This window comes from Gossypium hirsutum, chromosome D03, assembly GCF_007990345.1.
Source record: "Gossypium hirsutum isolate 1008001.06 chromosome D03, Gossypium_hirsutum_v2.1, whole genome shotgun sequence".
Lineage (NCBI taxonomy): Eukaryota > Viridiplantae > Streptophyta > Magnoliopsida > Malvales > Malvaceae > Gossypium > Gossypium hirsutum.
The window spans coordinates 32,175,443-32,200,498 of record NC_053439.1 but is presented as its reverse complement, the minus strand read 5'-3'; the positions used below and the strand labels follow the sequence as shown (position 1 = coordinate 32,200,498).

At 35.8% G+C, this 25,056-nt stretch overlaps 1 protein-coding gene across 1 annotated transcript; it reads left to right on the top strand.

Annotated features, from left to right (window-relative positions):
• The first annotated feature begins 22,748 nt into the window (after nt 1–22,748).
• Nucleotides 22,749–24,461, top strand: LOC107949497 (probable membrane-associated kinase regulator 2). The gene is made up of 2 exons (XM_016884157.2): nt 22,749–23,927; nt 24,031–24,461. The coding sequence occupies exons 1-2, from the start codon at nt 22,934–22,936 to the stop codon at nt 24,069–24,071; spliced, it is 1,035 nt and encodes a 344-aa protein (XP_016739646.1). The 5' UTR covers nt 22,749–22,933; the 3' UTR covers nt 24,072–24,461.
• Nucleotides 24,462–25,056: the final 595 nt, after the last annotated feature.

Here is a 25,056-nt window from a genome sequence, read left to right as displayed (position 1 = left end):
GTCCTTGACTCGAACTTTAGTAAAATTACGATTTTGCCCCTAAACTTTTACATATTTACACTTTTGCCCCAAAGCTCGGAAATTAAACTTCATCTCTTATTATTATGTTTTATGACATGCTGAACATTTTTCCCTTCTATGGCAACATCAAATTCCCACTCTAACACTTACTTATGAACATTAGGTATTTTTACTGATTATCTCGTTTTACACATTTTCACTTAAAATCGCTTAGTAAAAGTTGTTTAACATAATTTATAGCTTCATATTATATCATAAAACATCAAAATAAACACATTTCACCTATGGGTATTTTTCCAAATATAAACCCTAGGTTAAATTATTACTAAAATAAGCTAAATCAAGTTACCAGGACTCCAAAAACGTAAAGAACATTAAAAACGAGGTTAGAATGGACTTACAATCGAGCTTGGAAGCTTGAAAACCCTAATCGTGGCTTCCCCCTTGATAATTTCGGCCATGAGGTTGAAGATGATGATTTTTGGCCTATTTTGTCTTTTTAATAAGTTTTAATTACCAAATTACCAAAATGCCCCTAACTTAAAAATTTCCTATTTCACTTATCTCATGTCCATTTTTGTCCAAAATTTAACCGATGGTCTAATTACCATTTAAGGACCTCCAATTTAAAATTTCATAACAATTGGACAATTCTAACTTGTAGAACTCAACTTTTGCACTTTTTACAATTTAGTCCTTTTGGCTAAATTGAGTGCCCAAACGTCGAAATTTTCGAACGAAAATTTTCATGAAATTTTTCTGTGAAATTTTAGACCATAAAAATATAATAATTATATTTTACCTCGTCTAATTTGTGGTCCCAAAACCAATGTTCCGACTAGACCTAAAATCGGGCTGTTACATATAATTCGGGGTGGAAGCAACATCCAAATTTCAGTTGGAGTAATCAAGGGGTGGGAAATTCCAGTAATGTTATTCGATAGAATGTTACAGATGCACCATTTAGATACAATCAACCCATGCCACGGAAAAATGCTCAGCAAATTTCAGCTTGAATTTCTTTATCGATGGAAGATCTATTGAAGGAATACATGGCCAAGAATCATGCTATCATTCAAAGTCAAGCTGCATCTTTAAGAGCTTTAAAGAATCAAGTGGGACAAATTGCTAAAGCATTAAGCTTAAGACCACAATGAGTACTGCCGAGTGATACCAAAAATTCACGATTTCAAAGAAAGGAACAGTGCGAAGCCATTACACTCAGAAGTGGTACGCAACTACTAGGAGTTTTTAATGACACCACTATTGAAGAAAGTAGTTCAAATTTCACAAATAAGAAGAAGTCAGAACTAGTAGTAGAGCAGGCTACAACAGAAAAGAGTAACCGAAAAAATGTTGAACTAGATTCATCCTGTATTGCCAATAAAAATGTCATGGCAAAACAACCTCAACAAATGGAAGGAAGGCAACTGCCACATTTCCCTTAACGTTTCCAAAAATCTAAGCAAGATTTTCAATTCAAGAAATTGTTGGATGTCCTGAAGCAATATCAACATACCATTGGTGGAAGCATTGGAACAAATGTCCAACTATGTGAAATTCATGAAAGATATCTTATCAAAGAAGATAAGGTTAAGGGAGTTTGAAACTATTTCTCTCATTGAAGGATGCACAGTAATGCTGAGAAACAAATTGCCACCAAAACTGAAGGATCTAGAGAGTTTTACTATACCTTGCTCTGTTGGAAACCATTATGTAGGCAAAGCATTATATGACTTAGGTGCAAATATAAATCTAATGCCTATATCTACTTTCAAGAAGCTAGGAATAGGGAAGGCGAGACTTACAACTATCACATTGCAATTAGCTGCTTGTTCATATGCACATCCAGAAGGTAAAATAGAAGACGTGCTAGTAAGAGTTGAAAAATTTATTTTCCAGTAAATTTTATTAATCTGGAATGTGAGGCTGATAAAAAGGTTCCAATCATACTTGGGAGACTTTTAATGTACAAAAAGGTTCCAATCATACTTGGGAGACTTTTATTAGTTGATGTACAAAAAGGTGAATTAATTATAAGAGTTAATGATCAACAAATAACTTTTAATGTTTTTGATGCTATGAAGTATACGATACAGATGAAGAATATTACGCTATTGAGATTGTTAACACAATAGTTCAGGAAGAATTTGCAGAATTTTATCACAATAATTATAATGATGATGTAGACTCATTTGAGTTAATTAAAGTAGAAATGATTGAAGAGCTGGGTGAACTGATGGAAGTTAAGCAAATTGAAATGGATCAATGAGAAGTTTCAAATCATTAAATTTATCAGACCATTCTTTTAAACCTCTTCGACCATTGTCAGTACATCTAAAGTATGCTTACTTGGGAGATAACAACGCATTGCTAGTAGTTATTTCTACGAAATTGACATTAGACCAAGAGGCTCAATTTTTGAAAGTTTTAAAGAAATTTAAGAAGGCATTAGGGTGGATGTTTGTGGATATCAAAAGAATCAGTCTAGTAATCTGCATAAGATATTACTAAAGGATTGCCATGGCAAATCTATCGAGCAACAGATAAGATTGAATCCCATTATGAAGGAAGTTGTCAGAAAAGAGATTATCAAATGGCTGGATCTGGAATTCTATACTCAATTTTTGATGGTTATTGGGTAAGCCCTATTCAATGTGTACCTAAAAAAGGGGGTGTCACTGTGGTAATCAATGATAACGACGAACTAATTCCTACTCGTACTATCATAGGAAAGAGGGTTTGTATGGATTACTAAAAACTCAACAAAGCAATAAGGAATGACCATTTTCCTCAGTCATTTATCGACCAGGTGTTAGATAGATTAGCAAGGAAAGCCTTCTATTATTTTTTAGATGGTTATTCAGGGTACAATTAGATTGCCATAGCTTATACTGATCAAGAGAAGGCCATATTCACATGTCCTTATGGTACTTTTGCGTCCCGACGAATGTTTTTTGGATTATGCAATGCCTTTACAACATTTCAGCGTTGCATGATGACAATATTTTCTGACATGGTGGAGGAATTTTTAGAAGATTTTATGGATGACTTCTCAGTGTTTAGGGATACTTTTGAACACTGTTTAAAAAATCTAGAGTTAATTATTTGTCGATGTGAAGAAACCAACCTTATTCTTAATTGGGAGAAATGCCACTTCACAGTCTGTGAAGGCATTGTTCTGGGACATAAAATTTCGCAGTAAGGAATTGCCATCAACAAAGAAAAAATTGAGGTTATTGAGAAATTGCCACAACCCTCCACAGTTAAAGGTATTCGCAATTTTCTTGGCCATGCAAGATTCTATCGATGATTTATCAAATATTTTTCAAAAATATCCAAACCTCTGAGTACATTGTTAGAACACAATAGATCATTCAATTTTGATGAGCGTGCTTACAAACATTTGAGGAATTGAAAAAGTGGCTAGCCATAGCACCAGTTGGACTTTACCTTTCAAACTTATGTGTGATGCTAGTGATTTTGCCGTAGGGGCAGTAGTTGGGCAAAGAAAGGACAAGGTATTTCATGCTATCTACTACACAAGTCGTACGTTGACAGATTCATAGCTAAATTATACCACCACTGAGAAGAAGATATTAGTTGTGGCATTTTCCTTCGGCAAACTCAGAGCTTATTGAGTGGGCGCCAAAGTTGTGGTTTATACGGACCACTCTGCTATTAAGTACTTGGTGACCAAGAAAGACGACAAGCCTAGACCAATTCAATGGATACTACTACTATAGGAATTTGATCTGGAAATTAGAGATAGGAAAGGCACAAAAAATCAAGTGGCTGGTCACTTGTCTCGAATTGAACCAGGAAATGAAGACGGTAATAATTAGCGCATTCAGGATGATTTCCCAGATGAGCAACTGTTAGTTGCTATGGCTTTACTGTGGTATGTCGATATTGTATATTTGGTGGTTAGTGGATTGCTGTCACCTGACCTCACTAATCAAAGACAAAGGAAATTTATCCATGATGCCAAGCAATATTATTGGGATGAGCCATTTTTATTCAAACATTGTACAGACTAGATAATTCAAAGGTGTGTTTCGGATGACGAGATTTAAAGTATTTTATATCATTATCATTCAACACCGTATGGAGGATACTTCGGGGGTATGAAAACTACTACAAAAGTTCTCCAATCTAGTTTTTATTAGCTAAGCTTTTTTTAAAGATGCTCATGAATTTTGTCAAGCTTGCGATCGCTGTCAAAGAACTGGAAATTTATCTATAAGGAATGAAATGCCTTTGCAAATTATTTTAGAAGTGGAACTATTTGAAATTTGGGGAATTGATTTTATGAGTCCATTTCGACCTTCTTGGTGCAATGCGTACATACTTTTAGCTGTTGATTATGTCTCCAAATGGGTTGAGGTTGTTGCTCTACCAACGAATGATGCCAAATTGGTACTGAAATTTCTACATAAAAATAATTTTACCAGGTTTGGTAACCCTCGTGTTCTAATTTGTGATGAAGGTTCATACTTTAACTGCAAATTAGTTGCTAATACTCTGAAAAAGTATGGAGTTAAGCATAAGATTGCCACGACATACCATCCCCAAACAAATGGGCAAGCAAAAGTCTCCAGTAGAGAGATTAAACAAATTCTAGAGAAGGTTGTCAATCCCACTCGCAAATATTGGTCATCCAAATTGGATGAAGCTTTGTGGGCATATCGCACTGCATTTAAGACACCATTGGGAAGTCGCCCTTCAAGCTTGTTTCTGGGAAACATTGTCATTTGCTCGTTGAACTTGAACATAAGACATATTGGGCAATTAAGAAATTGAATATGGATTGGAGTGCTGCTGGTACTAACCTCCTATTGGATTTGAATGAGATGGAATAATTTCGAGCACAAGCCTATGAAGATGCCAATATTTACAAAGAAAAGACTAAACGATGGCATGACAGCAAGATTTAGCCACGAGAATTTGCACGCCGACAACAAGTTTTGCTATTTAATTCCAGGCTTAAATTGTTTCCTGGTAAATTAAAATCTCGTTGGTCTAGCCCATTCGAGATAGTGCATGTCTATTCTCATGGAGCTATAGAAGTCAAAGACAGTAAGACTGGCTCTACTTTCAAAGTCAATGGCCAATGATTCAAGCATTACTTTGGCACTCCGATAATTCGTGATAAAAACTCTATCACTTTAGAACTGCTGAATATTTTTTTCCTACACTGTTTTATTAATTTACGATTGTTTTTAATTTCTTTGTTTAGTTTATTCAATAAGTTTACTTAACTTTTACTTTCTTTTGTTGTAGGCACTTTATGGCTTAGGTTTGTAGAAATCAGCCCATCTAATATATTAGTTAATTTTAGTTTACTAATTTTTTCTACTATTTTTCTTTTCTCGCTCAATTTTTCTTTTTTCTATGTCAAGGCACAATCTCAAGTTAATCTTATTCCCCACGTCATTGTTATATTTTCTTTCATGTTTTTACTCCATAAAACTATAAAGGTCTCACCTTTTTCATTTTCCAATCACAATGCATTTTCTTCTACCTCTGTGCACCTGTAGACATTCTTTAGTAAAATCGCGAAAAAAAAAGTATAACCAAAACATATCAAAGAGACCATTTTGCATGGAAAAATGTTTCCTTTTCCAAGATGCCCCATTTATGGGTTACTCTTAAGCGATCTCTTCGGTCGTGGCGAAGCATGGCAGGCAAATCTTCTGTCTCCACCCCGATGACGTTCTCACCAAGGTAGTGAAAGAATTTTATATTCATCTCACCTCTCCTGATAATGCTTTTATATATGTGCATGGTGTCTTGGTATTTTACGATAAAGACACAATCAATGCGCAATACGAGTTATTTGACGGCCCTGATGAACACGCCTAATTTATCAAGACCATGACAACTAAAGGACGCAACCAACTTCTGACAGATTTATGTGTAGAGGGGATGAAATGGATAGTTTCTCAAAATGATTGCTACACCATTAACCATGTACCGTTGAAGCCTCATTGTAGATTCTGGTATCATTTCTTTAAAACTCGGCACATCCCTTCTACTCACAACTCAACTATTTCAAAAGAACCTATTATTATTGCACTCGATTATGGCGGGCAAAAAGATAAATGTTGGAAGCATTATCTTTAGAAAAGTCCATCACTGCTCCCAAAAGAATACATGTACCTTAAATTTTTCGACGCTCATTACGACACTTTGTTGGAGGGTGAAGGTTCCTATTCAAGTGAACGAATACACAATCCTCAATAAAGGAGCCATAACAAAGCAAGTCGCCTTGAGATTTTTTGGGGAGGAAATATCACGGCATCTGGGTTCTACATCTATATCGTCACCACCTATGAGTCCTGATGCTTCTCCATCAACATCTTACAGTAACTTTGAGCAGAAAGTGATTGATGCTCTTGAGATGTCGCAACAACAATTTCGAATGATAGAGAAACACCAACTAAGGCTAACCACTAATCTTGGTCGAGCTCAAGAGATAATGGCTATATTTTATGGATATGTCTGATGAAGGGATAAGGCCATTAAGAAATCTCTTTAGAAGAAATTTACCCGACCTATGCCCACGTTCCTTATTTTTCCTAAAGAATTGTTGTTGGAATCAGACGATGATGATGAAGATGGAAAAGAAGCCACTACGGAGAAAAAGACCACAGAAAAAGAAGGAAAAGAGGAGAAAACTTAATCTGTGCATATTGAATCTGATAAAGATAAAGCTGACGTGACTCAAACTGTTACACCTGCTAACACTACCACTACATCGAATTCCACTACACCTATGACAGAGCAATAACGTGTGGTTGATCAACTGATTGATAAACTCACAAAGTCAGATACTGATGATGATCACAAGGTGTCAATCAACCAACTAAAAAGGAAGCACTACAAACGAGCTGCTGGGAAATTAATTCAAGTTGATGCTGGTGAAGTGGAAAGGCAACTGTAACCCCTTAGACCCGGCCCAAACATTATGGCCAAATCTTGAAGATTACATTGGCCATGATGATGGCCCAATAAAATAATTTACAAATTATCTCTTGAAAATCCCTTTGCAAAAACTGAAGGTTGTGTGATTTAAGTGTTTTTTTTATTTAGAAATTTGATCTTCTGTTCAAATAAATAATGTCAAGATTCCAAAAAAAAATCATAGCGAAAAATGTCATTTTCAAAATCATAACATTGATATTGATATTTTGGAAATAATCGATTTTGCAAATATTTTGTGATGGATTTTTAAAAAAAATAATCAAGTATTGAGTTTAAAATCGTTACTTGGTGTCTAATAAATTTTGTTATAAAAATAGTCCATCATTTTAGTTTTATTTCTTCAAATTATTTAAATTATAATTTAACATAACAAATCATGCAGAAAAGAAAAACTCCAAAACATTATCCAAAGTTCACAAATCAAAAATTTGAACCAAAGTCCCAAAAATAAAGTCCATAAAGCATGAACACAAACTAAAATGTCCAATACCACTACTTGCAAGGTTTTCCGAAAAACAACCAAGAGTACCTTCGTAGCCAAGCCCATCCTAGTCTCGATTATCTGAAATCAAAGTTTAAGAGGGTAAGCTTAAAAATTCCCAATGTAGGTCTTAAGTAACAATAATTTAACAAAAATAACTCATTATAACATCATATTAATCAGCCCATAACATATATAAATTACTCAATTATAAATCAAATATGGCAGATCGTGTAATGACGTAATTAATACAACATTTTTAGAATACAATACAGATATTAGAACTTAAATCCTACCCAACTCCGCTACACGCCACATAGAGTTCCCTATAACTCATTCAACCAATAACACACCAAAATGTGGTCCAACCACTAAAAATTGTAGATTTACTGCCAGATACATAATATTGTGGACAAGAAAAACATTATAATTTAACCTAACAAATCATGCAGAAAAGAAAAACCCCAAAACATTATACAAATTTCGCAAATCAAAAATCCAAACCAAAGTCCCAAAATTAAAGTCCATAAAGCATGAACAAAAACTAAAATTTCCAATACCACTACTTGCAAGGTTTTTCAAAAAATAACCAAGAGTACCTTCGTAGCCAAGCCCATCCTAGTCCCGATTATCTAAAATCAAAGTTTAAGGAGGTAAGATTAAAAAGGCTCAATGTAGGTCTTAAATAACAATTATTTCACAAAAACAATTCATTATAACATCATATTAATCAGTCCATAACATATATAAATTACTCAATTATAAATCAAATATGGCAGATTGCGTAATGACGTATTTAATACAACATTTTTAGAATACAATACAGATATTAGAACTTAAATCCTACCCAACTCCGCTACACGCCATACAGAGTTCCTCATAACTCATCCAACCAATAACACACCAAAATGTGGTCCAACCACCAGAAATTATGGATTTACTGCCAGATACATAATATTGTGGACAAGCCACCAGAAATGCAGATCTACTACCAGATACTTCCTTCGTACATTTTCCCACCCCATGCATGAGTTATGGCAACAGAATATATTTTTCAATAGCATGCTTTACATGCGAATCGGATTATTAAAGTATAGCATGCTTAACATGCGAGTTAGATATCATATTTTTGCACATAATTTCATAATAGCATGCTTTATCAAGCAAATCAGACCATCATAGTAGGGAATAATCAACATACAAATCCTTAGATCAAGATTTAGTAACATATATTATTTCCATATAAATAAGTATACCAAATTTTTAGAAACCATAAATCACATGACATGAGTGATGGAAATCATATATTATCATACATCTTAGAATCATCCAATAAACCAATTACACCACAGAATCACAGAATTTTGGGATTTACTTACTTGTTATCCTCACTTATCGGTTTTACCAATTTCAATAAATATACTTGTATTCACATAATCACAATATTAAATATCAATATCCATAAGCAATACACTTACTATATATATAAAAATATTCTTCATCATTATTTATTTAATCGTAATATTGAATAATATCACTTAAATCTCCACACCTTAGATTTGATGGATTAAATCTCGATTCCACTTCGAAAGAGATGAATCCAATTTTCCTTGAGTCACTATGTTAAATCAAAATACGTGTTAGTGCTGACCTAACGAAATAAAAATATTCCCTTAAATAAATAATACTAATTCGACACTACTTACGCAAAATGATCGTCAACTATCACCCCTTTCTATAGTTGATGCGTGTATTCTGGGATTTACGAGTATTCTTCAATGATGCATGAAACTGAATAATTAGATCCTTGTTAAATAAAAATAATACTTCGAAATATAATACTTGCGATAATTCTTCATACTTAAAATTAAACGAAGAGAAAAGGGCTTGGTAACAAAATCCCGAAAAATAGATCAAAGAGGGGGATTAAGCCCTATAATCGGTAAAAAAAGAGTTTAAATAAAATAATAATTTGAAAGATGATTTTTAATAAAGAAAAATCAGATTCAGAAGTTTACAAGAGGATTTTTGGAAGAAGGAAAAGAAAGAAGAAAATAAAAAATAATCGGCGTTGGTACGATGATGGCGATAGTGGGGAAGGAAAGTGGTGTGGCAGCCAAGTATGGTGGTGGAGGGGAAGAGATTTGAAGAAAAATGGCTTCAAAAGTGTTAAAAAAATAATCGAAAAAAAAGCCAAAAACGGTGGAAGAGAAGGTGGTGGATGGCAAAGGAGGAGAGGAGAGGAGAGGAGAGAAAAAAAAGAGTAACAAAATGAAAAATGAGGTTTTTGGGAAAGGTAGGGCCAACCAAGGGTAGTCAACAACTCATTTTGGGTAAATTTGGGAATAAAGGGAGTGAAAAAGGGGATTTTCCACAAAAAGGAAAGTAGAAAGGGGATGCGGAAGGAAAATTTGATTCAATAAAAGGAAGGAGAATCTCCCCCTTTTATGGAAAGACATGGACGTAAAGTGGGAGTTTTGACCTTCTAGAATGATCATCAATTGCGGCTAGGAGGAGAAAATAAATAAAATGAGTGTAAGGGAATTAGAACATAGGACCTCTAACAATTAATTAACACACTAAACCACTAGGCTTTTTTCTTCCTTGTGATACAAATTTACACAATTTAATAAATAAATTCTAGGGCGTGACAACAACCGTGCTACAAACGAATTGCCAAAAAATCAACCCAACCTAATTAGAGTAACCCGATTCCTTCCAAGCTTTTGTCTTTATTTGAAATTTTTTTTCATTTTATAACATTTGTTTCATGCATTCATATTTGGTTGTCATTGCAATTTGACATGTTTCATTGTTGATGCATTGAGGATAATGCATCCTTGAGGTTTAGGGGTGTGTTGTGTTGTAAATATAGTATGTAGCATATATATATTAATATTCATGCATTTTGTCATTCATTTTGCCATTACATACAAATGTCAAATAACTTCCAGACTATACTAAGTATATTGTTACTAGTGATGTTCGATGAGGATAATAACTTTTCGATTAATTTTAAAAATTGTGATAGTTGATTAAGCATGTTTAGCTTAGGATAATTGTTTGAAAATTGATTCCTAAAAGTAGAATAACTTAAGTATCATTGCAAATAATCTGTAGTAGGGTTCTTTTAATGCATTTAGAATTTCTTGAACCTAAATTCAATAATTTGGTTATGAATAATAAGTAATATCATGACGATAGTTTAACACTCCAATGTTTGAAACTGTTGAGTAGGTCAGTAATGCTTTGTTTGCTCCATCGTATTATTGATAAGAAAAACAAGTTCTAATAAGAGTGAGTAAATAAATTATTTGTATTAATAATAATGATTTAAGGACACTCGACTGTAGTTCTAGGCTGAGTAGCTAAGGAGGTAGTTGTTTGCTCCATCCATATTCTAAGTTAAAAGCCTTAGCTCCATGAGTGAACTACATTCAAATTGTGGCATGATATATACTACTTGACAATCTAATGTATGCTCCATTAAGATTTTCAAGTAAAGAAACCATGTGATAAGATGAATTCCCTAGAAAGAATATAATAAATAATATTTGTAATTAATGTTTTGAAATGACGGAATAAGTGAGAATAAAGAAACTGAATTTAGAGGAAAGATAACCTAAATACATTAAGAGAGGTCTGCTATAGTCAGAATTGCATAATTATTTAGGAACTTTTATTTTTAGGAAACATTTTCTGCACTTCATTTTTTAAACAAGCCTATAAAACTTGAAAAAAAAAATTTAGTAGAAGACTGCTGAGAATGGAGGTATAGAATATATGCCAGATGGTTTAGCAATATATATATGGTAACTGTGTGTTTTGGCAAATTCATGCATTCATGCATACTCATACATATTTTGCTTGAGGGCAAATAATAATTCAAGTTTGGAGGTGAGATAACTCTTGAAAAAGAGTTATATTTCAAGCCTATAGAATGAATTAATTGTTTGTAATTAAGTAAATATGTTTGTATTTTTAGGGTATTTTTAGAATATTGCATAACAAAGTGTGCTATAAATATTATTATTTGTTACTTTTATCATTGGGGAAGAAATCTGTTGGTTGTGGTTGGCAGTAGGTGCAAGATGAAGAAGACAAGAGATAAAAGAGTAGGAAAATGAAGGAAGTGAAATAGTGTCATGGCGACATGTTGGTTTGATTGCCAACAAGAATGCCATGGCAATTCCAGGAAGATGATGCAACGCTCAGTTCACGTCACTCTTAGCCAGCTATGCTTGTACCAAATAAACCACCCTAAAAAAGAGGAAGCAAAAGGTGTGTGATGAGAGGGAGAGACATACCCTATAAAGGAGGAAGGAGAAAAAAAAAGAATCGGGGGGGGGAGAAGAATTGGATAGGAGTTTTTTCTCTCTCTGCATCAGATTCTCGTGAAAAATCTCAGAGAAAAAGAGAAGAGAGGGTAGTAGCTTAGAGAGCAAAATAGTCACAGACACAAGGAAAGGGAAGAGAAATCTGCCTTAAGTTTTGTGTCAAATTTCATTATTAAAGTGAAAGTGTGAGTAGTAAGAACTTCCTGCAATTCTACCTTTATTTTCTGATTTGAACTTTGTGATTCGTAAACTAAAATGACGATGTTTAATAGTTTTTTTTTTTGGATTTGAATGTACAACCCACGAGCTAAATCTCATTGGGTTGGAATTATTTGGGTGAATTTTTAATATCTTTAATGCCCATAGTCTGATTTTGAGTAGATTATTGTTTCATTAGATTTGTTATTATTTTTAATGCATGCATGCAAGATCTAGACATAGATGACTGTATGTATGTTATCAGATCTGATTTAATTCTGGAAAGATTAAATAGATTGGATTATTATCGGTTGATACAAGTAAGTATTCAAAAGAATATTTGCAGCACTCTAGACGTAAAAGTTGTGATCTGTACAGAGGAAGGAAGAATAATCTGAATATCATTCTCGAGTTCTGTAGACATACAAAAACTTAGAATGATAGCTTAAAGTCTGGCTCTCGAAAGAAGAAGACTGTAGTAGTAAGTCCTTGAGTACTAGGATGGTCAAGATTTTGTCATGGCATTATTCTGATATAAAAAATAAAGCCTGAGTATTTCCAACCTTTATCATTCAATAGTTCAAATATTTCCTACTTATTCTTTGAGAATTACCATAGCATTTCAATTGCCCACAGCATTTCAATTGCCCTAACATGTTTTCATTCATAATTGATTTTATTAATTCATTCATTAAATTTCTTTATCAATTTATCGTCTATTTCTTTGTGCAATTTAATTAGCCAATTTCATAGTAATAGCATCACCAATTATTTTAATCAATTCTGATTCCTGTGGAGACGATAATCACTCATCACTTTATTACTTGATTCGACGTGTATACTTGCACATTCGCATTACACATTCACACGCGACAATATGCTTGTCGTCGAAACGAATTAGAGAGGCGACAATTTGTGAGAAATTAATTCAAAATAATAAAATAAGAGATGATTAAAAAATTAAATCAGAATATCGATAAATTTAGAACAAAAAGATAGAGAGAGTTGAAAGAAGGATGTGAATGAAAAAAAATAAAATTTGGGGGGTATTTATAAGGTAAAAAAAGTTATAGTTGGCCCCATTCAATCTTTTTTTTTACCGTTGGCTCGGCAACGTTCAAAAAGCCGTTGATTTATTACCGTTAAGGGAAAGCACGTCTAGTTGGGCGCGTTTTCCTGCCACTTGTGAAGAAAGTACGCCTAACTGGACTCGCTTTCTCTTTCTCTCTCCTAAAATCAGTCTATTTCCCTAATTAAAAAAAATAGCCCAAAGGCCTAATTAAAATGTACATATGATGGGATTTAAACCCACAACAATTGGATTAATAAAAGCTTAAATTTACCACTTAACTAATGCTTCATTTTAATATATTTTATAATTTATTTTAGGCATAATGCTAAAAATAGCCCCTAACGTTTGGTTGTTTAATCACTTTGGAACTTTATGTTTTTTTTTTGGATCACTTTGGCCCCTAACGTTTTTTTTTTGTTAAATTGGTATATTTTTAACGGACATGCTGACATGGCCGTTAGTTGACTAACAGTCAACATTAACCGCTGACATAGCGGTCCAAATGTAATTAAATGTTAAAATGACACTATTTTATCTTATATGACGAGGGATTTACCAAAAAAAGCCAAATTTTTTATAAAATTACCGAAATAGGCCGATTTTTTAATTATTTACTGGACTGGGCCATTTCCCCCAAAATCGCGCCACGTCGCAGCGATGTCAGGGGACGGGGCAGAAGGTCGCGCTGACATGGACGCGACCTCCTGTCACTTAGCGCGGTATCGGGAACGCGATTTTGACCCTGATTTTTACGCCTAGGTTTTATGGCTTTTAGGGTTTAGGGTGCAGGCTTTTAGGAGTTAGGGGTCCAGGAAAATTTTTTTTCGAGTTGACGTTTCTGGTTAAATAGTGGGAAATCGCTTCTACTAGAATGCTATTTAAGAAGAAATTGTGAAATAGTGGCCTCGTGGACGCAATTTTGCTACAGTGGTCATGTGAGAAATAATTATTTTTTGACAATTTCTGAGGAAATAGTATAAAATCGCTGATACCAGGATGCTATATGAGAAGAAATTGTGAAATCGCGCCCTCGTGGACGCGATTTCGCTACAGTTGGTCATGTAGGAAATAATTTTTTTTGACGTTTCTGAGTAAATAGAGTCAAATCGCGCCCTTGTGGACGCGATTTCGCTACAGTTGGTCATGTAGGAAATAATTTTTTTTTGACGTTTCTGAGCAAATAGTGTCAAATCGCGCCCTCGTGGACGCGATTTCGCTACAGTAGCAAGTTTGGGCTGAGGCTATAAATTAGGCAGAGAATTTTCTTAGAATGCATAACTCAGAGCAGAAACATTTTAGGTTAGGGTTAGAAAATTTAGAGTTTCAAAATGAGTGAACGTATTAGTGTTGTTATTTACTACGATGGTGAGGTTTGCCACACCGAGAATGGTGTTGTTTTTTTTCGGAGAATACGGTGCGATTGTCATTTAGCCAAAACATAGATTTGACAGAACTCCGTAAAAGAATTAGGCGTAAAATCTTCGGAACCACGCCAATGAAAGTTCAGTCAATGACGTATCGATTTTGTTCTTCTGTTGATCCGGTGACATATGACTCGTTCGACATAAAAGGTGCTCGTAGCTTGGAGGCAATGGTGCAGACTCATCTTGCTAGTAGAGCAACTTATATTGAGTTATATGTACAATTTACGTCACCAAATGATGTACTTCCGTCCGGTGTTCGAGATGTATACACGACCCCTGGCCGACACTCGGTTAGCGTGTTACAAAATACGGAACAGCCCATGTTCGGTAGCGGTGTCAAATGCACATCCCCCCCAAGACACTCTGTCGGTGGATGGGACATGTACGTCGGTGGCTCGACAGTTGACGCTGGAAATACGAGCTGGAGAACCGCATCAAGTTCTACTGGATGGCAATCTACATCCAATTGGGGGCGTTATCAAATGCCCAGAAGAAAGGGATGACGTACTACCTACGACATCAACCGGTGAGGGGACGTCGTACGCTGCAGATGATTGTGGGTTAGAAGGTGAGTCCGATGTGGATCCACCTCGAGAGCCCAGGCCGAATGGTGCAGTGGTGGGATTATTTTCTGAACCGGAGCCTATTCCAATAGAAGGTGAAGATGGTGATATGAGTGCAGATGATGAAGAAAATCCACGATTTAGAGCATATTCACCTCCAGCCCACATGCATAATGTCGATCTATCAGCAGATGATGCGTTAGAGTTTCCAGATCTATCACACCGGGTGCACGATCGTACAAGTTCGGGAGTAGATGTTGGTGAACTTGAAGTTGGTAATCAGTTTCCCAATAAGGATAGTTTTATTGGTGCTTTGAAACAGCCTAGCATCAAAAACGGCGTTAATTACCACGTCGTTAAATCAAAATCTGATAAGTTTGAGGCGAAGTGTGCGGTGCAAGACGGCACATGTTCATGGAAAATCGTCGCCTCGTTAAGGAAGAGGACAGGGTTGTGGGAGATCAAAAAGTACAAAGGTCCACATACATGTGCTGCAGGTACAGTATTGAATGTGTATGAATAATTTTTGGATTTTCCAATGTTGCATTACTTAATGTACTCCCTCCCTATGCAGGTGTTTCAGAAGATCATCCGAAAATGGATTCAGCTATGTTGGCTAGCTTGATACTGCCCACTATAAAAGCAGATCCTCGGACTTCAGTGCCCGTGATAATTGCCAATATCCGTAGCCAAATGGGGTACACGCCCTCTTACCACAAGGCTTGGATAGCTAAGCAAAAGGCATTGGAGAAGATGCATAGTGGGTGGGACGCCTCTTATAATGAAATATGGCAATGGTGTCAGGTGCTAGAGAGATACGTCCCAGGTGCCATCACAGACCTTCAAACGGAACATGCGTACTACAACGGTCGATTGCTACGTGGATGCCAAGTGTTCAAACGCCTATTTTGGACCTTTAAGCAATGTCGAGACGCATTTCTGTACTGCAAGCCGTTAGTACAAATTGACGGTACCTTCATGTTCGGTAGGTACACTCATCGGTTACTGGTTGCAGTGGCACAGGACGGCGGTGGGAGAATTCTTCCAATTGCATATGCAATAACACCGGGGGAGTCGTCTGATGACTGGGATTTCTTTCTCTCTAGGTTAAGGAGGCATGTGTGCCCCCAACCTGATATTTGTGTTAATTCAGATCGGGGCGCCGGTATACTAGCTGCATTTGATCGAGAGGGAAGCTTGTGGCAGCGTACACACCATAGATATTGCCTGAGACACATTGCTTCGAACTACTACAGGCAATATCCATCTAAGATGGAACGACGACAAGTGACCAACATGGGTATTTACTGTATAACTGTATTATTTCGTTTGTCAAATTGAATTAGTTTTATTCGTAGAAGGGGTATAAAATATTCGCTATGTTCTTATATTGGTAGGGTATGAAATGAATAAAGATCGTTTCCACGAGATGTTGGCAATCTTGCAATCCCAAAACAGAGAAGGGGCGGACTACCTTTGCAACATACGTTTCGAACAGTGGGCACAAGCATACGACGGAGGCCTACGATATGGCCATATGACGTCGAACCTGGCAGAATGCATAAATTCTGTTCTTAAAGGAACGCGCCATCTACCGATAACAACAGTTGTGTGAGAGACATATTTCCGTTTGGCGGCACTATTTCCAAAGCGAGCAGCTTCTTATGCAGGCCAGATGCAGGGTGGGCATGTATGGTGCAGTAAGGTAGTTCAAGAAATGAACAAGGCGAAGGCGAGGGTAAATATCATGCACGCTGTGTGTCACGATCGAGACAATTTATGGTTTCGCGTGACGGAGTTCGACAGACCGCACCAAGGCGTTGTTGGCGGCCAATATCGTGTACACTTGCGAAACAGGACCTGTGACTGTGGGAAGTTCGATGCACTTCGTTATCCATGCGCTCATGTTATTGCAGCCTGTCAGAATCTCTGTCTGGATCCGCTGAGTTATGTGGACGAAGTGTACAAATTAGAAAACATGTTCAACGTATGGAGACACGTTTTCCCACCGGTCCCAGATGAACGTAAGTGGCCGCCCGTATCTCTTGCTCCTTTTAAGCTGTTACCGGATAGAGAATTGCGTCGCAAGCCGAAGGGTCGACCTTTCTCCACTAGAATACGGAACAATATGGATATCCGAGAAACAGCCAGTCAACAGAAATTGTGCGGATGGTGTAGGACCCCAGGCCATACAAGTCGATCATGCCCTAATCGCAATAGTTGAATGTAATTATAGAAGAAATTACCTTTTATTCAATTATGTATTGATAATTGTATTAAATTTTGGTTAAATTATCAAATTACTACAATTTCTTAAATGTTAGTACCAGTCAAAACATTTTACGAAATCCAACATTATGTAAAACTACAATTTAATTAGGGTTTTTAATTAAATAGGGTTAGGGTTTTTAATTAAATTAGGTTAGGGTTTTGAATTAAATTAGGTTAGGTTAGGGTTTTTAATTAAATTAGGTTAGGGTTTTTAATTAAATTAGGTTAGGTTAGGGTTAGGGTTTTTAATTTAATTAGGTTAGGTTAGGGTTTTTAATTAAATTAGGTTAGGGTTTTTAATTAAATTAGGTTAGGTTAGGGTTTTTAATTTAAGTAGGTTAGGTTAGGGTTTTTAATTTAATTAAAATAAGGTTAGGGTTTTTAATTTAATTAGGTTAGGTTAGGGGTTTTAATTTAAGTAGGTTAGGTTAGGTTTTTTAATTAAATTAGGTTAGGTTAGGGTTTTTAATTTAATTAAATTAGGTTAGGGTTAGGGTTATAAAATTAAGTAGGGTTTAGGGTTTTTAATTTAATTAAATTAGGGTTTTTAAGTAAGTAGGGTTAGAGATTTTAATCAAATAATGTCAAAATAACTCGGAAAAAATTCTATTTGTATTACATCGTCATAAACTTCTAATTCATTACATCAAATGATTAATTTTAATACGGTAATCAATGTCTATGACCGGGGGATTCAGTTCCACATGGCGGCCGTCGACGGTTACGCGCTGGATTCCTCCTTTCTCTTGCTTCTGCGGCAGTTGTTGTTCCTCCGGTGGGGATTCTGGTTCTTTCGGTTCGGCATCTGGTTGTCGGACTTGGGACGATGATCCACCTTCAAAGAATAGTGTATGTGGAGGTGTTTGCATCATGAACGGCGACGGAGTTTGAAAGCCATGCGTTGCTGGCGATTGGTAAAAAGGAGAGCTCCCCGACGGCCCCCCTTACGACCCCTCCTGCGCCGATGGCCTAGTTATCGGTGGTCCGCTCGGCATTACAGGAAATGGAGCTGATCCGGGCATTTGGCTCCAACCTGCCATAGGATTCTGAAAAGGATACATGTACGGGTTAGGGTACATATAAGGGCTAGGAAACATACCTGGCATCATAGGGAAAGGTGAATGCGTGGGTATCATCTGTTGAATGGCTGCGCCAGGTGACTGCTTTGGTGCTCTCGTTGGGGACGGTGACTGCATGGTCGCTGATGTTGAACCGGGTGAATGTCTGGGCCTCGTTGAGGGGCTGCCTTCGTAGTTTTGTCTCCTTAGATTTTGTGGCCCGCGCCTTTCCCTTCCGACACGTATTTGCCGCCGCCTCTCCTCCGGCGTAAGTAAATACGGCTTTTCATGGGCCCTAAACCATGGCATGTATTCTGGAACGCACACTAACTCGGGAACGATGATTGGTTCCCGAGTAGGTAGATATTCATTCCGATTTTCCCACATTTCTATATACACTGACCAGTACAACGGCCAATCCGTACCTAATAGCCGAAGGTCGATTTTGTGGTGCTCGTCAAACTCCTCAGGGTCCGCAGGGATCGGTTGTCTACATCCAAACTGTCGTAGGACTCTGTCTGTCTGGTGGGGCTCCACAGTTGCATAGTTGATCAACACCACTTTCACGTGCCAAGCGTTCGGATTTTGTAAAAACTCTTCCGGGATTACTGCCCGGACTGCCGGATCCTCGTATGGTGTCCATTGAAACTACATGAACATGATAGAAATATTACATATATACATAATACTAAATACTAAATATCAATCCACTAGCGAATGTATGGAAATATCTATTTGCAATAATACTTACTTCTGCTTCCGAGCGTTGCTCCAATAGAAGCCGTATATCTTCAAGTTCAGTCGGTATTCCACGATAACTTGCCGGATGGTTCCACCTAATTAAATAAATTTTTAGCATTCTTTTATTCTTACAAAATCTACATATCAATTTCAAAATGTAATATAAAATTTACCTCGTTACGAGTGGGAATGTATATGGGTGGTTCACTCGAGGACGTAGAAATGGAAAGCGAAACCGTGCCCATGATTGCAGTAGTGACTGGCAACCTCCGATTTTTGCTCTCCTCGGTTTGGTCGCCCCGCACATCTCCCGATATAATGTTGCCAAGACAGCAGACCCCCAACTAAATTCACCGGCTGCTCTAAAATCAACGAGTTTTAACAGCCACCTTAGATGTACACGGGTCCGTGATGTGTCGACCATGAGATAGCCTCCAATTATTTGAAGAATGTATGATCGAGCATATCGGATTCTTTCAATCTCGGTTGAATTTTTATTCAGACCGGGGAAGGTGGCACGTAACCAGCCCATCTCCACCTTACCTCCATCCATTTTATCCGGAACGGCGCCCAAAAGCTCGTAGCACACCGCCTCCCAATTGCTAGATTGGGCAGACCCGATCACTGGGTGCCCATCCACCGGCAATCCCAAATGCAGATGGACATCTTCTAGAGTGATAGTGTACTCTCCACATGGAAGATGAAATGTGTGCGTCTCAGGTCTCCACCTCTCGATCAACGCACTGATCAGTTTCGGCTCCAACTTGCATCCCCGGCCTACCGTCGCCACGTGCCAAAATCCCGCTTCCCGCAGGTAGTTCTCTACTAACGGTGATGGAGCATGCATATTCCGAATATTGCATTCCAATACCCGATCTTCAGCCTTTTATAACAAAAAATATATTAATAAATATCTAAAAATACATAAATAAAAATATCTTTAAAAAAATTTAAAATTTAAATTTAATACTTACCATGTTCATTTGCTCCACCGATATGTGATTCCTATCAAGACGAATCAATGATCCGACCATTGTTGAAAATATTAAAAATTTTAAAATTATTTAAAAAAAATAAAAAATTTTAAAATTTTCTTAAAAAATGAAATTTAATGGAAAAAGAAATTTAATATGGATTTAGAGATTTTTTGAAGGAAATTGAGAGGATTTTGGAAGGAATTTGAGAGTTTGAGAGAATTTTGGAAGGAAATTGATGGAAATTTTGAAGGGAATTGAGAGAAATTTTGAAAGGAATTGAGAGAATTTTTGAAAGAAATTGATATTGAATTTGTTTGTGAAAATAAAAGGGGTGGGGGGTTTATATAGTAAAAAAAATTTGACCGTTTGGGGGGGGCAACGGTCAATTTTTTGACCGTTGGGCACTGTTCACGCGCGCGTCCACATCGCGTCCACGTCAGCAGGTCGCTCTGACATGGACGCGACCTTCTGCCCCGTCCCCTGACATCGCTCCGACGTGGCGCGATTTTGGGGGAAACGGCCCAATCCGGTAAATAATTAAAAAACCGGCCTATTTCAGTAATTTTATAAAAAACTTAGCTTTTTTTGGTAAATCTCTCTTATATGACATGTCAGCAAATAATTTTAAAATTATTTAAAAAAAAATAAAAAAAACCCTAGTCTCTTCTCCTCAACTCTCTATTTCTTTCCTACATTTCAAGTTTCCTACCACATTTAAAAAAAAAAAAAACTCACCATATTTCTTCTTCAATCAAAGGTTAAAAAAAATCCCACAAAATATTTTGAAAATAAAAACCCATAATGGGAAAAACAAAGATATGAAGAATATTCAAAAGGCTACTGAAGAAAGAATCATGGAGGTGGAAGTACGTTTTAGGGCCGACTTTCAAATGGAAGAGACTAAACATTCATCACTTTTCTTTCATTGACGATTTGCTTTTCAAAATCATTTCCATTTTCGAAGCGATTTTCTTGGTTTCTACTCTCTATTTCTTCTATCTTTGTTGTATATGTATCTATCCCTGGGTTCTTTTTCGGGCATTTTCTTTTGGGTTCAAATCTGGGAAAATAAAGATCCAATATGGGTTCTTTTTATAATGATTTAATATCAATGGCTAATACAATAAGAAGGAAGAAAAAAAATTTCATGGAATAAGATAGGGTTTTTTATTCTTTTGCTCTTTCTTTGTGTTTTAGATTGTTGGGTTTGAGTTTGAATTTTTGAGATGAGGATGGGTATGATATGGGTTAGTAAAGGAAATGAGAATTAAGTTTAATTTATTTGCAGATTTTGGGGGTTTTCATTCGCTATGGGGTTTAGTGGATCCAAATTTTCTTTATTGGATAAGTAATTACTTTTGTAAACAACAATAAAGGTTAATGAACCCAGAACTTATCTCTTGGCCATGACTTCCTTTATACCAAACCAAAAATAATAAAGGTTTATGCTTGTCTTGTAAGGTCTTTTAAATTTTGAATTTGGTGTAAGAATTTTAAGAACAGGTTTCGAATTTTAAGAACAGATTTCTTTAATACAGTAAACAATGGAGAAGAAGAAACAGAGGTGATGATGATGGTTTTAAAATAATTTTAATAATTTTAAAAACAAGTTTCAAAAACCCAGAAAATGATTAAGGAGGCTTTTGAAGGGGAACGGGGATGATGATGAGGAACAATGAAGATGATGATGATGATTTTAAAATCATTTTAATAATTTTTAAAAATAATTTTAAAATCATTTGTTGATATAAGACAAAATAGTGCAACTTTTAATTATATTTGAACCACCACATCAATGATAAATGTTGAACATTAGTCAACTAGCGGCCACGTCAGTATGTCCGTTAAAAATAGACTAATTTGACAAAAAAAAAAAAGCATTAGGGGCCAAAGTGATCCAAAAAAAATAAAAGGCAAAAGTGACCAAACAACCAAATATTATGAGCTATTTTTTGTATTATGCCTTTATTTTAATATACAAAATTTATTATCTCCATCAATTATATATTTATACTTGTATACTTACTATTATTTAAGCTCTTAATTGAGTTGGGATCATAAGTCAACTAGGCACCAACCCATTTAGGAAATTATGGGAATATCTTGTAATTAAAATAAGTTACATAACTTGAAGATATTTTAGTCTTTTCATTTTAACAAAAATCAATAAAAATATGCATATTGTGAGATTTAAATCCACACTAATCAAATTAGTAAAACATTAAATTTACTACACAATCAAAGCTTTATTTTAATATGTTTTATACATTTTTTGTAATATGTATAAATTATTATCTACATCAGTTATATATCTATACTTCTATAGTATTATTTAAGCTCTTATTAGAAAAATTATGAAAATATCTTTCAATAATTAAATAATTTATATTATTTGAGGGTATTTTAATCTTTTTATTTTAATAAAAACTAATAAAAATATACATATAATTAAATTTAAATCCACATAAAAACCTTAAATTTACCACTCTTGTTTTTATTATGATTAATTAATTAAATTATTTATTGTGTTATAATTAAGTTGTAGATTCATCACCCTTGATTTTCACTTGTATTATATTTATATATTAGCACAAATTTTAATTAAGCTTATAAAAGAAGATTAAACTTCCTTCCTTCTTGCCTGCGAGAAAAGGTTACCCCCTTCTATGTTCAGTCTGCTGCACTTCCCATTACCCCTAAACCCTCCCACTTTCTCTCACTCCTTTTTTTCACTTTACTTTTTCTATTTCAAAAATCCCATTCAAATTTTATCTTCTTTTTCTCTATACTGGCTCTCCCAACTATGGAAGCTTTTAGCTTGCTTAAGTATTGGCGAGGCGGCGGCAGCGACGGTACCAATGCTTGTGTTAACACACGTTCCTCCGCCAGTTCTGGTTGCACAACGACCACGATTGTCACGGCGGCCACTACTCATCTGGCAGTGGATACTGACGACGACGACGATGGACCTTTCTTTGACTTAGAATTTTCAGTTCCTGATGAGGATGAATCTGAGGACAACGAAGAAGATAATGTTGAAGATGATGAAAGTGAGGTTGATACCAAACCTGACGGTGGTTGCTCCGATGGTGAAAGTGAAACCGAGTTCGACTTTGCAGTACCCGTTGAGTCGAACTCTTCTTTGGAGTCAAAGCCTCAACAATGCACTGTCTCATTGTTGAAATCAGCTGCTAAGGTTCGTGTTTTTTTGTTGAAGTTGAAGAAGACGAAGCTTAACTCAAATGAAAAAACAGAGCCGCCAAAAAAGCAAGTAGGAAACGACAGTACTAACAAGAAGTACAACAAGAACAGGTTTTTTACAGTGAAGTTCAAGGTTGAAGAGGTTCCTATAATGTCTCTGTTCTCCAAAGACAACGGTAAGTCTCAAAAACAGCAAAGCTCCGACGGTTCTGTTTCCGATGAAAAGAGATTCTCCAAAGATGTAATGCAACGATACTTAAAGAAAGTCAAGCCACTTTATGTTAAGGTTTCGAGAAGGTACGGTGAGAAATTAAAGTTTTCAGGGCAGTTAAACCCACCGTCTACGGTGGCTAAAGAACCAGTTGGAGAGAATGAGGTGCACTTGAAGAGCAGCAAGCGTGTGAATGTTCCAGCGGGACTTAGAGTGGTTTGTAAGCATTTGGGAAGTAATAGATCAGCTTCCTCCGCCGTAGCGGCTGCTCCTCCTCCGTCGTCGGTGGTTTCGTCCAAGAGGAGAGATGATTCTCAGTTGCAGCAAGAGGACGGCGTTCAAAGCGCCATCTTGCATTGCAAAAGATCTTTCAATCGTTCTCCAGGTACTTCATTTAAAAGCTCATTACTTGTTACTTCAAAAAAAAAAAATCAGCCTTTTTTGTTTTACCATCTCTGTTACTGAACCATTATTTTTGTTTATTGTAGATTCTTCCATGTCGTCAAGCTCTAATGAAAAATCGGAGTAATTTGAAGCATGAAATGGTGGAAAAAATTCCCGTGTGTGTAAAGTAAAGGCAAGCTAGTTTAGGTTCTTTTGCAATTCTCTCACTATTTTGTAGCTGAAGGGTTCCTGTTTCTGGGAAAGTGAGAAGAATCAGATCCTTTGTATCCATCTTTGAAAAGGAAAAAAAAGGATGTTATGCAAATGCAGGCTCCATTATTATCACCAAATTTAATTTCGGATAATGTTGTAATTCATGGTCAAAAAAATAGAAAAGTGGGGAACCAAAGCAGGGAAAAAGGAACAGACAGCAAGCAAATTCCCACAATTGTAAATGTTAATTATGACGACCATGCAATTTATAATGTCAATCTTGGTTTATGAAATTATTCTTATAAATAATACAATTACTGTAGCCCAAGGAGTGTGCCCTGATGACTTATAACGCCATACCTACGACTTATGTGAAATGGGCCTATGTACTAAAAATTTATTCCCCATGTTTGCTCAATTCTATATCAACTGACTTAGTTTATTTTAGTCTTTCTATAAATTTTCTTTTTTAATTGATACATTATATTTTATTAAATATTATTGGTAATTTAAATAAAATATATTATAATCCGACTCAATTCATAAAAAATCCAATCAGCTTAAAGAAAATTCATGTATTTTTTTAACTATTACGTGGTTGAAAGAGTTCAAAAATATATTAGTTTTTTTTTACGGTTAGTTTTTCATGAGTTTGAACTATGGGTAAATTAATTGAGTATGATATATTTTATTTAAATTATCAATAATTTTAGTAGAGGAATTAAAATAAACTTTAACTCCTGGTAGACTTTGATTGAACCGCAAGTGGACGAAATAATCAACTTGCTTTTTGTATTTAAATTTGATACCTCATTCTTCAACGTGGTATTCCCAATTGGTGTGCGTGGAATCAGTTTACCTCAAGCTGCAACGATATTTCGTCAACTAGTTTACCTCAAGCCGTTACGAAAAATGAC

Excerpts from the sequence above, each read along its gene's own strand:
- LOC107949497 (XM_016884157.2), top strand. The coding sequence starts at position 22,934 with ATGGAAGCTTTTAGCTTGCTTAAGTATTGGCGAGGCGGCGGCAGCGAC. Across the intron at positions 23,928-24,030 it reads ATCTTTCAATCGTTCTCCAG|ATTCTTCCATGTCGTCAAGC; the intron begins GTACTTCATTTA and ends TGTTTATTGTAG.